General features: G+C 38.1%; 2 protein-coding genes across 6 annotated transcripts in view; one reads left to right on the top strand and one right to left on the bottom strand.

The window, feature by feature from the left end:
• LOC107740262 (solute carrier family 12 member 5-like) overlaps positions 1-2,138 on the top strand; it is a 167,184-nt gene extending 165,046 nt beyond the window's left edge. Inside the window, exon 29 of the mRNA XM_016552631.1 lies at positions 697-2,138. Coding sequence (XP_016408117.1) covers positions 697-788 — 92 coding nt within the window. The 3' untranslated portion in view covers positions 789-2,138. The remainder of the gene's footprint in view (positions 1-696) is intronic.
• Positions 2,139-8,771: 6,633 nt separating this feature from the next.
• Positions 8,772-11,939, bottom strand: part of LOC107740257 (nuclear receptor coactivator 5-like) — a 9,186-nt gene continuing 6,018 nt past the window's right edge. For all 5 annotated transcript variants that reach the window (XM_016552619.1, XM_016552621.1, XM_016552622.1 and 2 more), the window contains 5 exons: positions 11,187-11,316; positions 10,895-11,094; positions 10,477-10,681; positions 9,645-9,730; positions 8,772-9,559 (listed from right to left, as the gene is read on the bottom strand). In XM_016552619.1, the coding sequence (XP_016408105.1) occupies positions 8,952-9,559; positions 9,645-9,730; positions 10,477-10,681; positions 10,895-11,094; positions 11,187-11,316 (1,229 nt within the window). In that variant the 3' untranslated portion in view covers positions 8,772-8,951. The remainder of the gene's footprint in view (positions 9,560-9,644; positions 9,731-10,476; positions 10,682-10,894; positions 11,095-11,186; positions 11,317-11,939) is intronic.

The following is an 11,939-nucleotide window of genomic DNA, read 5'->3' as shown; positions in this document are numbered from 1 at the left end:
TATAAGTTGCATCAACGATTTAACAGACTTTAATTGCAGTGTTCTTAATCTTTATAAGTTAGTAGTACTGTTCGGGTTTACAGTGTGGGGGCGTGTTAGAACGAGCCGTTTTAGGTAGGCGTGGCTGACTCTTAACTTTTATAAAGAATATCTTTTTGGATTTGAGACTTTAGTCTTTGCAACTTTACAGATCTTCTTTATGCACCAAGAGCTTGTAACACTCCAAAGAGAAAGGAAAACTTGAAATCGCATCATATGACTTTAAGCAGCACAATGTTTTCAACACTAATAATAATAGCACTGATAATATGTAATAATACTTCAATACTAATAATATGTTTCTTACATGCAGCAAATCAGCATGATAGAATGATTTCTGAAGGATCATGCGACACTGAAGACTGGAGTAATGATGTTGAAAATTCAGATTTGACTCAGAGTAATAAATTACATTTTACAGTATATTCAAACAGAAACAAGCTATTTGAAATTTTAATATTTCACAATATTACTGTTTTTACTGTATTTTTTGGTCAAACAAATGCAGCCTTGGCATGTATGACACACTTACTGACACCAAATTTTGACATACTGTTCACCATATAGTACATACTGCAAAAGTAGTGTGAGTAGTACGCGTCTGTATGTCTGTTTCATATCTTTTACAGCTCTCATTTCCTTGACTCTATCAATCAGACATGGAATTCATGGAGGTTTTAACCGAAGGTCTCAACCGGGTCCTCCTCGTGCGTGGTGGAGGTCGTGAGGTCATCACCATCTACTCTTAAGAAACTAGTCGACGTCATCCCATCCCATTTGCCCTCCTTCCCCAGTGTGGCCCAAGCAATATCCCAGAATTCCCTTCAATCAACCAGCTTCATTTGTCCAACAGAAAATCCCGTTCTACTGGTCTACCAAGCTCTCACTGGCCAAACATCGTTCTTGGCGTTACTCTCGTTCATGATGGACGTGATCCACACTTCACTGTTCAATGAAGTGCACTGTTGATGTCAGTGGGTATTTGTTCAATGCCCCGCCTGCTGTAGCTTTCCTACATCATCTGTCAATCACCACTCTCACCCAATCAGGAGAAGCGGGTGGGTTGGGCTTGATTTGTTTTTATTTATTTGTTTTGAGGAAGAGGATCCAAAAAAGAATGTGCAAAGTCAAGGAATCGGCGTTCAAAACTACACCAGAGATGCTGTGAAATACTTCTGCTCTGGTAAAGACTGACAACCTTGGGAAAAGATCTTCATGGTTTGAACTCGGTCCTTTCGGTCTGCAGATTGGTCAAATGTGAATTAATAATGAGGTAATACTATAATGTGAACTGTGAAATGTGAAGTTTAAAGTCGATGTGAAATGAAACTTGGACCTATTTACTTTAGTCAATGATCGGTGCGTGTTATTCCGAAGAAAAAAGTTTGTTTAATCAAAATATGAAAATAGCTCAACTCTTATTTTTCAACACCCAATCAAATCTCGTGTGCATTTTTTGCCATGAATGCTTGCATTATGGAAGCAAAATGGTTTGCGAATGGCATTTCACGTTGACTTTAAGCGGGTTCCTCTGCACAGAGATCTGTTGTTGTGTGTTTGTTTTGTCTCATCAACCTCCTCCATGTTTTTATTCGTTGCTAGCTATCCCCCTGCCAAATACAGTCACAATATGTGCCAAAAAACAAGGCTGGCAGGGTGTGCGACTTGCTGTTTGACAGCAAAGCAGCGAGTGAGAGTCTATCGGTGCAACCGACACTGTAATTAGCGAAAGAACAAGCTTGAAAAAAAAAATGAAAAAAAGTACTCAGCCACTCTGTAGTAGTGTAAATAGTGTATAAGGCATTATTAAATATCAGTGTAGTATTTTTATTGTGAAATAACTGAAGATTCTGGTGAAGAAACGCTGTTGTCTTACAGGGTCAGGGTGTTTTGGGTGGCTACAGGCTTCACTATGGCGGCTTGAAGTGTACTACGGTACCAAACCTCCCCTCCCCAACAAGCACTCAACCTGCACTGACAGCCACTGTGTAACAAATGATTTAATGAGTATGTGGATTCATTAAATGAATGTGTGTTTGTGTGTGTGTGTGTGTGTGTGTGTGTGTTTGCATGAGTGAGTTGCATCCTTGAGCAAATGGAAGTTGCCCATTTCTTTCTTTTTTCCCATTTTGCTATAAAGAAAACCTCTATGTTGCAGTTACAGACAAATCTGTATGAATTAGCTATATCATAGACAAAATCTATATTATATTACACCAGAAATGTCACAGAGCTATATACAGAGCATTATGGTATCTGATTGTATTGCCAAACTTTGATTTCACTTGTGCCATGTGAAAGAAAATGTGAATTGTCAATAGAAACTAATATTGGTAACAATGTCACTTTAAACGCAAATGCTGCACTCACCTCAGAGTTTCTGACTTTGAAAGTTGATTTCTTTAACTTCATATCAAAGTTGGAATTATTTAATTGCTCGACTTTATATAAAAGCATCCGAAATCGCAGCGGCTTCAACAGTTTAAGCTACAGTTCAACTTGCACGCTTTCTTTGAGATGTGATTTTCTGTTACTGTGCTGTTGCAAGAAGTGAATTTGTATGATTTAAAAAAAAAAGTAGATTGCTGTCATTATCAACAAAGCCGCATATGGATCCATTTTGGGCGTCACTATAGCTACTAATCATTTCTGGGTCCATAAACAGCTCAGAATAGACTCTCGGTTGTCGTTTGGTAATTACGGTAATTCTGACGTGACGTGAACGCAGCATTAGATTGAGTTGTTATAAAGCATTATGGAAATCTGAACTCTATGCAGCGCGACTGTAACGCATTAGCCAAATCACAAAATGAGATTTCAGATGCAAAATTAACCCAAGATTGTTTGCAAAACGATGTTTTGATCATAAAATAAGTAGATCAGAAAGTGATTCTATTTTTGAGAGCATAATGTAGGTTATGTGAAATTGGGAAATCATATATTCATTGCATTATTTATTTTTGTAGAGATATAGGATATTTTATACAGTCTTTTTTTTAGCAGAAATACCAACAACTGCATATATACATTTATATATATATATAAACACAAATATATAGATAAATATATATAAATAAATAAATATAACTTCAATCTCACTGGTAAGAAAGTATATACAGTAGTTTATTACAGATTATTTTATGTTTAAACATGGGAAAACCTCTCATAAGATGAATGCTGCTGCTAGTGTATGAATAGATATGGATTGTGCGTGTACATAATGCGAAAGATTAAATATTTAAAGTTATATTTACGAGGGGAGGGGCTGACGCTAAGATTGCAAATCAGTTCTGGCGTTTGCATCGAAAACGACTTCAGCCTTATGTAATCAGCTTTATCATGTTTTATTTAGTTTATTTTCTGTTAAAAGTGATAACTTAAAGTGACGACAACGTTCACTGAATCTAAATAAAACGCAAACCGTGCGTCGAAACGCGACGTATTTTTTAACATAATACTGCCTACGTAGACTGAGCCTCTGATGACGTTTCGACAATTAGTTCACTCAACGATGTTTTTAACAAACCACTTACAATATGCTTCGTTTGCATGGTGTGTGTTGGAAAAATGTGATTTTCGTAATGTGAAAAGAGCAGTTCCTGGAAAAATGTCAAGGCAGCTTTTTCAGATTGTTGTCGCGACTCAACGGCAAGATGTTCTTACGTGTAAACTTAGATTAGCGGGATACTGTGTGTTGTTGTTTTGGGTTTTGTACATAATATCGCTCTCGAGACACTGTAGCTACAGGGTCGTTGTTCCCTGATGTGTTTGTTAGGATGCTTTTAGTACACACCGGAAAAACAAATTTTTTTGTTTTCAACGGTAACGTGCAATATTGATTTCCATGGGAAACGGTACGTATGGTGTAATTTTAGTTGCTAGTTCGCACACAAGTCTGCTTCTCGTAGAGTTCATCGGCACGCTTCGTATGCTAGAGTGTGCGTCACATCTGTTCTATGGTGGCTGAGATAGAAATGCACTTTATACGAGTTAACGTTATTTACGTCCATGGTGACAGTGACGATTGAGTTGCCAGAATCATGAGCATGCCAGATCCATTTCAGCGCTGATGCCTCTAGCGGCGAGAGTGTGTACTGCATCGGCCGTTCGGCCAAGTTATCGAATGTCAAGGCAGCTTTTTCAGATTGTTGTCGCGACTCAACGGCAAGATGTTCTTACGTGTAAACTTAGATTAGCGGGATACTGTGTGTTGTTGTTTTGGGTTTTGTACATAATATCGCTCTCGAGACACTGTAGCTACAGGGTCGTTGTTCCCTGATGTGTTTGTTAGGATGCTTTTAGTACACACCGGAAAAACAAATTTTTTTGTTTTCAACGGTAACGTGCAATATTGATTTCCATGGGAAACGGTACGTATGGTGTAATTTTAGTTGCTAGTTCGCACACAAGTCTGCTTCTCGTAGAGTTCATCGGCACGCTTCGTATGCTAGAGTGTGCGTCACATCTGTTCTATGGTGGCTGAGATAGAAATGCACTTTATACGAGTTAACGTTATTTACGTCCATGGTGACAGTGACGATTGAGTTGCCAGAATCATGAGCATGCCAGATCCATTTCAGCGCTGATGCCTCTAGCGGCGAGAGTGTGTACTGCATCGGCCGTTCGGCCAAGTTATCGCAGACCGGACAGTTTTGTTTGCTGCGGTAACATACTACCTGAAGATTGATTTTATTATGCTGTAAAACAAAACAAAAAATGTGTGTTTGCTGTTTATTTGGCATGAATTTCTAGCATTTCTTGTAATTAATGACGAAAAGAGTATACGTAGATGTAAAAAAAAAAAAGAAAAAGAAGATATATTTCTAATATGAATCACTGAGTTGATGTGGTAACATCTCCATTCCTCCCACTTTTCACTCCCTATGTCATTCCGAACCTACAAGCACTGTTTCGATGTGATCACCGTATAAAAAGACTATAAACAAGCGCTTCCACTGCTGGGCTTGGCTCTATTCAAACTGACAGTGGACACATTCACAATCTTTTTCCTTTCTTCAATATCTCACGATGAATAACTGGCTTGTGTGTAGCAAAAAAAGAAATTGTGTATTCCTTCGCCAAGGAATATCGAGGCGTTCGACACATCTCGGAAACAAAAAAGGGCTCTGAATAACAGTCTGTTCTTGGTTCTGACCCGCGCCATTGGATGTTCTCCAAAAAAAAAAAAAATGGGAATCTCACTTCATTTTATTAATCCTACACTCTCGGAAATTAAAGGTTGCTTGCTGCATTTTAGGTTCTCGCTGTATGAAAAAGTTCTTGATGTTTTCTACAGGTTCTTCAGATCAGATTGGTTTTGGTTTCTAGGTTTTTTTTTAAGCACCTGAATATAGTTTAAAAAGGCATTAGACTGTCAAACCTTTATTTTTGAGAGTTTACTCCCATGACATTTACCTCTGAGGACACCTTTTCTTGACATTCCAGTAACTTTGGTGGTCCGTTGTCCTGTTCAACGCATGCACATTATCCTGAACAAGCTGATATATAAATATATATATAAATATAAATATTTAAATGTTTTGTGATATACAGTATTACGATCACGCCCGTTTATTTTAGTTATTTAATTGTAAATGTGTTATTTTTACCAGATGTTTGGTGTTCTTGTTGTGCACAACGGTTTCTTTGGATCAACTATCTTAGTGTGAATGGATATTGATTGGTTAAAGGGGTCTATTTTTACTATAGGTAGTTTATAGCCAAGACAAAGACCATTTTGCTTTTACTACAGTTATCACTGAGGTAATATATTTAAAGAAGAACTGATTACCAAAGTTATTTATGTTAACCTGGGTATGCGTTTAGTCTACTGCAAACTCATTCTGAATGAATTAAAAAGAAACTTGAGGGTTTGTTTTGTTTAGCAGTAAAATAATTTACACCAGTTTGTACACATGCCTTAAATACACAATTTGGCAGCTATGTGTTAACAAAAAAAAGTTGTTGTTTTATATATATATATTTAATCATTATTAATATTATTAAAAAAAACAAATCTCATTTTTAATTCTAGAGCCAATTTCAAACACTCAAATTAAGCTGAAAGGACTAAAAATATTCACTAAAATATAAAATGTTAGTGTTGCTCACATATCATTTGATTGCCTGAAAATGCATATGCCCAATTTTATTTTCTTAAAAAATCCCTACTAATTTGATTAGAAAAGCAGATTGCATGGATTATTGCTTATTACAGCACAACTGCAAATTGGATATGGCTGAAGTTAACAATCCGAGACAACTATAAGGAAAATGTACAAACAAAAATCCCACTTAGTCTTGGCTTTGCTTCTCTGAAAGGCAAAAATGTGATTTATTGAATAGCTCGCTTTGGGCAATTCACTGATTTCACGGTTTGCAAACGACAGTACAGTTAATTCTAGATCAGAACATAAGTTTTACATGGAAAATGACTGAATCCCTCAGGCTTGTTTTTGATTCATTTGAAATGAAAACATTTTGTATGAACATTTGAAAGGGAATGCAGTGGAGAAAAAGCAATTTTCTTTTTCTGGTCATATGGTTTTATGGTCATATTGCCATGTAGTGTGTTCCTGTGTGTTTTTCAGTTGTGTGTGTGTGTGTGTGTGTGTGTGTGTACAGTGACGTACACACAGCAGATCTGGGACCACAGGCAAGGGCGGATGTGGGTCCTGTAAATATAGCAGAACTAGTTAGTGTTGAGGTGTTTATTTTTTGTGTCAGTGTAAGCTGAATATTTTAAAAAGATAAATAATGAGTATTATCTATTGTGTTTCATGGTACATAAAGAAAATAATGTAGTTTTATCTTACATTTCAAATGCTTTATCTCTATGGCTTCTGCAAAACTCCCATTCCATTTTATAGATTTGTCAGCACAAAATGCAATAAACGAATACCATTTTATTACGGATTATATGATCGAGTCTTTATTCCAAGCAAGATTTTCAAATTCAAAATCCTGGTCCTGAGATTCTTCAACGCACCACATTTTGGATGCCTTTTATAGTACACACCTGAATAATATCATCAGCTCATTACTAGAGACTCAAAGACTTGAACTGCTGTGATTTAATTACTTTTCTGAGGAGGTTTTACTGTGAAAACTGTAAGCTAAAGCACTGGAATTACTGAAAATATCCAAACAAACGTCTAGACTAACAAGTAAACCTCACTGTTGACTAGTTAACCATCTTGAACCCAGTTCCCTCTCATGTTGGGGAATCTTAAACATTTCTCAAAGTCAATTCTTTTTTTAATTTTCTTTGTTTATTGGTGCAAAGTCAATCGATTCAAGATGTCTCAGGAAAGTGTTCACAGAAGTCCTCTGGCCTTCCTAAAGAGCATTTGTGGCTGGATTTTGGAGCAGAGACGGTAAGTGTTGAGAAATACTTCCTCTGTGAAATACTGTTTATATTTGTTAAAACAGATTCACATTCTAGTAATAGTGTTTTAATTAATATTGCCAGTTTTTGGTTACCTTTAAACAACAAGGTTGAATTTGGCGTTTAGTGTAAACCAGGCATAACCAGCAACAACAACAAAAAATTGTCTGCACTAAAAATTAAAATGGTGCACAATGCCAATCAATCACAGCCATTTAATATAAGGTCACGTGGAGCAGGATTTTGGAGCAATTGATATTTCACTGAGAGCTTGGTTTACAGCGCAGCGTGCTCTGCTTTATATGATAAATTTAGGAAAAATATAGCATGTTGTCTTGGGTATTGCATGCACACAGTGTGGCATGCTATTTCTGCAGCATAAATACTAAGCAAAAACTTATTGACATGGAAGAACATGCTTGATCCCATCAATTAAGGCTGGAATACACTACTTCAAATCTGAACAGATTTTAAAACACTAAGCATCATACACCTGCAAATTAGAAAAATGCTGCAAAGAAAAACTCGTTACTAAAGAACTTAAGTTGTTCTGAACACTCAACAACATGCGCCTTGTTGCTACACTTAAAAATAAAAACTAAAAACAGAGGTTTTCACAGCAATACAATAGAAAAACCATTTTTGGTTTCTCAAAGCACCTTTTATTAACAGTTCACCATTTTTTTCCTTAGTGTGAAGAACATTTTAATAATCTTAAGAACCTTCACCCACTATAAAGAACCTTTTGTGGAATTGAAAGATTCCATGGACGTTAAATGTTTTTTATGGAACCATCAATGCCAATAAAGAACCTTTATTTTTAGGAGTGCAGAGAAAGTTTGCATACAAATTTTCCAATGGTGGGGTTTGCTAAGTGTTTGGTTCTGAATTTACAGATGAGTGGGTTAAAAGTTCATCATAGAACCATCAATGCCCATAAAGCTTTATTCTAAGAATGCAGTAGATGCATGACAATTTAAAATCCGTTTTAAAATCAGTTCAAAATATCAAACCTGTCTAAAATTCAGTCTTGAAGTTTAAAAAAAAAAAACAATCTGTGCCCATCATACACTACATGACTTTCTGTGAGAGGTCACCTTCAACTGCCCAAAATCTCTAGACTGGCTTTGACTTTCCACAACTTTGCATCCAGACTGCAAATTAAGAGAAAATCTGTTTATTTCAGCCTTAATAGGTAGGACACAACTATTCTGGAGAAACAAATTCAAGAGACAAAAAATTCTTTATCTAAAAGTGAATTTATTAAGTCAGAAGTTGGCTGGTATATACAATGCACCAATTCCATATAAAACAACAGAAATTATCTAATTTATTGATGCATTAAACAATCAATCATGCTCTGTAAAGGTTAGACGAGTAAAAAACTAAATAAACCGTAAAACTATGACTTCACAGAAAACTCTTTTTTTTTTTTTTATCACAAATTACACAGGAGCAAAAAAATAATAATTTATGATAATTCAGAGCAATGCCGACTTCTCGATTCGTATCAGATCTATTCATTTCAGTAATGGCGGGAATAATGGGACATGGGGGATGGATCCATGCTTTGGCCCATTCCCTGTGCTGACCGGATCCCTTGACCCGCACCAGATCCCATATTCACCAAGTGGTTAATGGGTCCGCTCTGGATGAGCGTATCCAAGGCTTTCTGCACGCTGGGGTTGTCAAAGTTGATGCCAGTGCCTGTGGTGACTGCCGGTCTCGGGGCGCCTGTCGGCCCGGCCATACGAGCGCCAGGAGGCCTCAAGGCAGGTCGAGGGTTCATCATGCTGCTCTGCGGCTGGACGGCAGCGATTTTGGGCATGCCGGTGGCAACGGGGGCGGCGTGAGAAGACTGGAGTCCGGCAGTATGAGGGCCGAGGCTGGAAGAGTAACCCTGCATTTGGGGCGCCGGAGTGGGGCTGGACACTGAAGACGTGCCGCTGCCACTGTTGAAGATGCTGAGGATCTTAGCCTGGAGCTCCTGCTGTTGGTTGGTGGCGGTGGGGGCGGACGCAGGGGTCAGGTGGGTGGAATGAAGGGGCAGGCTGGTGTATGCGGGCTGAGCTGGAGCGGATAGAGGCTGTGTGGGCTGAGAGGGCTCGTGGGTCGCTGGTGGAGGGTGTGCAACTAGAGAGAATAAAAACAGTGAAGGGTAAGCCTTGAGGTGTAAAGCGTAATACACCATTGAGTTTAAAATGTCTTATGGAGTTACCCGTGTCAGTACTGCCTCGGACAAGACGATCACGTTTGTCTCTCAGATAGTCAATTAGCCTGGCCAACTCATCTGAAGACATAAACCTGAGAGATGCAAAGATGATCCATTATATTTGACACTTAACACCAGTAAAATGTCCTGAGTTTCAATGGCAATTTCAATAATGCAGCAAAAAAAATGCTACTGAAGACAAGTAAAAAAAAAAAAATCCATATTTGTATGAACAGAAATTCAAACAAATGGCATGTAATCTTAAGTGAACACCAATAAAAATATTTTCCAGCTATTAAGTAAACAGAAACGCATTACAAAAAAAAAAAATTTAACAGTCCAAAGTTAGTCATTTTTGTTATGCTTTTATTTAGCAAGGCTGCATTAAATTGATCAGAAGTGACAATAAAGGCATTTATAATGTTACAAAAGATTTCCATTTCAAATAAATACTGTTCTTTTGAACTTTGTAGCCATAAAAAGCAGCAAATCAGCATAGAATGATTTCCGAAGGATCATGTGACACTGAAAACTGGTGTAAGGGTCTGTTTATACAGAATGCGTTTTTCCATTCCACTGTGCTACTTTTCCATTGTTGTCTAAACACACGCTAGATGGACGTGTATGACCGTTGGGCTCGCGTCTCATGTTTTCTGCAGCGTATTTAAAATGCCGCGTCAAGTTAAAGAATTTCAACTTTTACATGCCGCACCGCTCATCAACATTTTAAAAAGCATTTTAATGTATTTATGATCAATTTATCATATTTAGCAGATTTACCAAAAAAAAAAAATCTTACAGACCACAAACATTTGAATGCTAGCATTTGTTGACCTACCTGCCCTCGGACAGCAGCGTGATGTGGGTCAGAAGGGAGGCAGGGTGACCTTCTCTGTCAGGTTCCCTCATCAACACCTCATCTGCCATCTTGGCCGCCTTCCTCGCCAACTCGTCCCTTTCTTTAGCACGGTGTTCAACTTTAAAGGAGTCAAAGTTGTGGGCCACCAGCACCATGGCATCCTGCATGGGCATGTTCCTGTGCTCTGCAACAAGAGTATGCTATGGTCATCCAAAATGTAGATTATAACTTATATAGTGCTGTGCGAACATCTGAAATATTGTACTGCAATCTCATATCAACACTGGGCTGGTTTTGAGTAGTTGTGGTGTTTAATTGCATTGGATTTTCCCAGCTTAAAGCTGATGAGCAGGTGAACTGGCTTATATTATCAACTCTTTTGTGGAAGGACACACACCTTGCGGAGTCCCAAAGAGGATGTTGACTGTACAGGAACGGTGTACTTGGTGCTGCTGGGTGATGATGATGGCAAAAGGCGTACGAGCCCGACTCACATCCTCCAGAGCTTGAGTCAATGACACTTCTGTATTCAGGAAGATGAGATCCACCACCATACCCAGATCCCGAACCTTCCTGCCCACCGTCTCGGCATATTCCCTGCACACAACCGCAGAGCAGAAAGTGTAACAGGCTCTCCAATAAAACAATTGATGTTTTAATCACTTCAAGAACATAGTCACAGGACTCACTTTTGCAGCTTGTTGACGACTATGACGGAACAGTCCACTGGTCTCTCAGCATCATAGCGCCTCTGCAGCTCTTCATAATATTGCCGGTAAAGTTCGTTTCTCCGGCGCTCTTCTGGACGCACCCGCTCCTCTGTAAATTCAGAACCAAACACTAGTTTTCACATATACTCCTCCTCTGCTCCCTCTATGACCAAAACTGTGTGCATGTGAAACTTTGGTTCGCTTTAAACTAACCCACTGAATTACCAATGCTGCTGACAATGACTGTTAGAACAAATAGTGTAGCCAATACTTGGGAGAAACTCCATAGAGAACATTATATTGAAATATTTTAAGGATTTTTAAGATTTTTGCATTGTGATATTTTCATTCACACAAAATTCCCATAATCTTAATGCAAAAATAACAAAAAGTGTCGCAGTAGTATTTATTCCACTGCATAACAAAAAGAACTTTGGAAGAAAAATAGTTTATTCTACATTGTTTTTATTTTAGAATCCTTGATATATTACATTATTTTATATAGGGCTGCACGATTAATCGAAATTAAATCGCAAAGGCGATAAATCGTGATTAGGCAGAAGTTGCGATTGTCATGCATATCTTTCAGTGAAGCACGGTTCTGTGAACAGTAGTAAATCTCCATCCGAAGGCCAGAGGGCGCTCTCGCGCTGAAGCTCCAAGTATGCCTTGCAGAAGAAACCCGGAAAATCCCTATAGCCATTGCTGAATAAACAGAAGATTTAACTGCTC

Source organism: Sinocyclocheilus rhinocerous, unplaced genomic scaffold (genome assembly GCF_001515625.1).
Source record: "Sinocyclocheilus rhinocerous isolate Xijiao unplaced genomic scaffold, SAMN03320098_v1.1 scaffold795, whole genome shotgun sequence".
NCBI lineage: Eukaryota > Metazoa > Chordata > Actinopteri > Cypriniformes > Cyprinidae > Sinocyclocheilus > Sinocyclocheilus rhinocerous.
The sequence above is the reverse complement of the archived record's forward strand: the minus strand, read 5'-3'. Positions and strand labels throughout refer to the sequence as shown.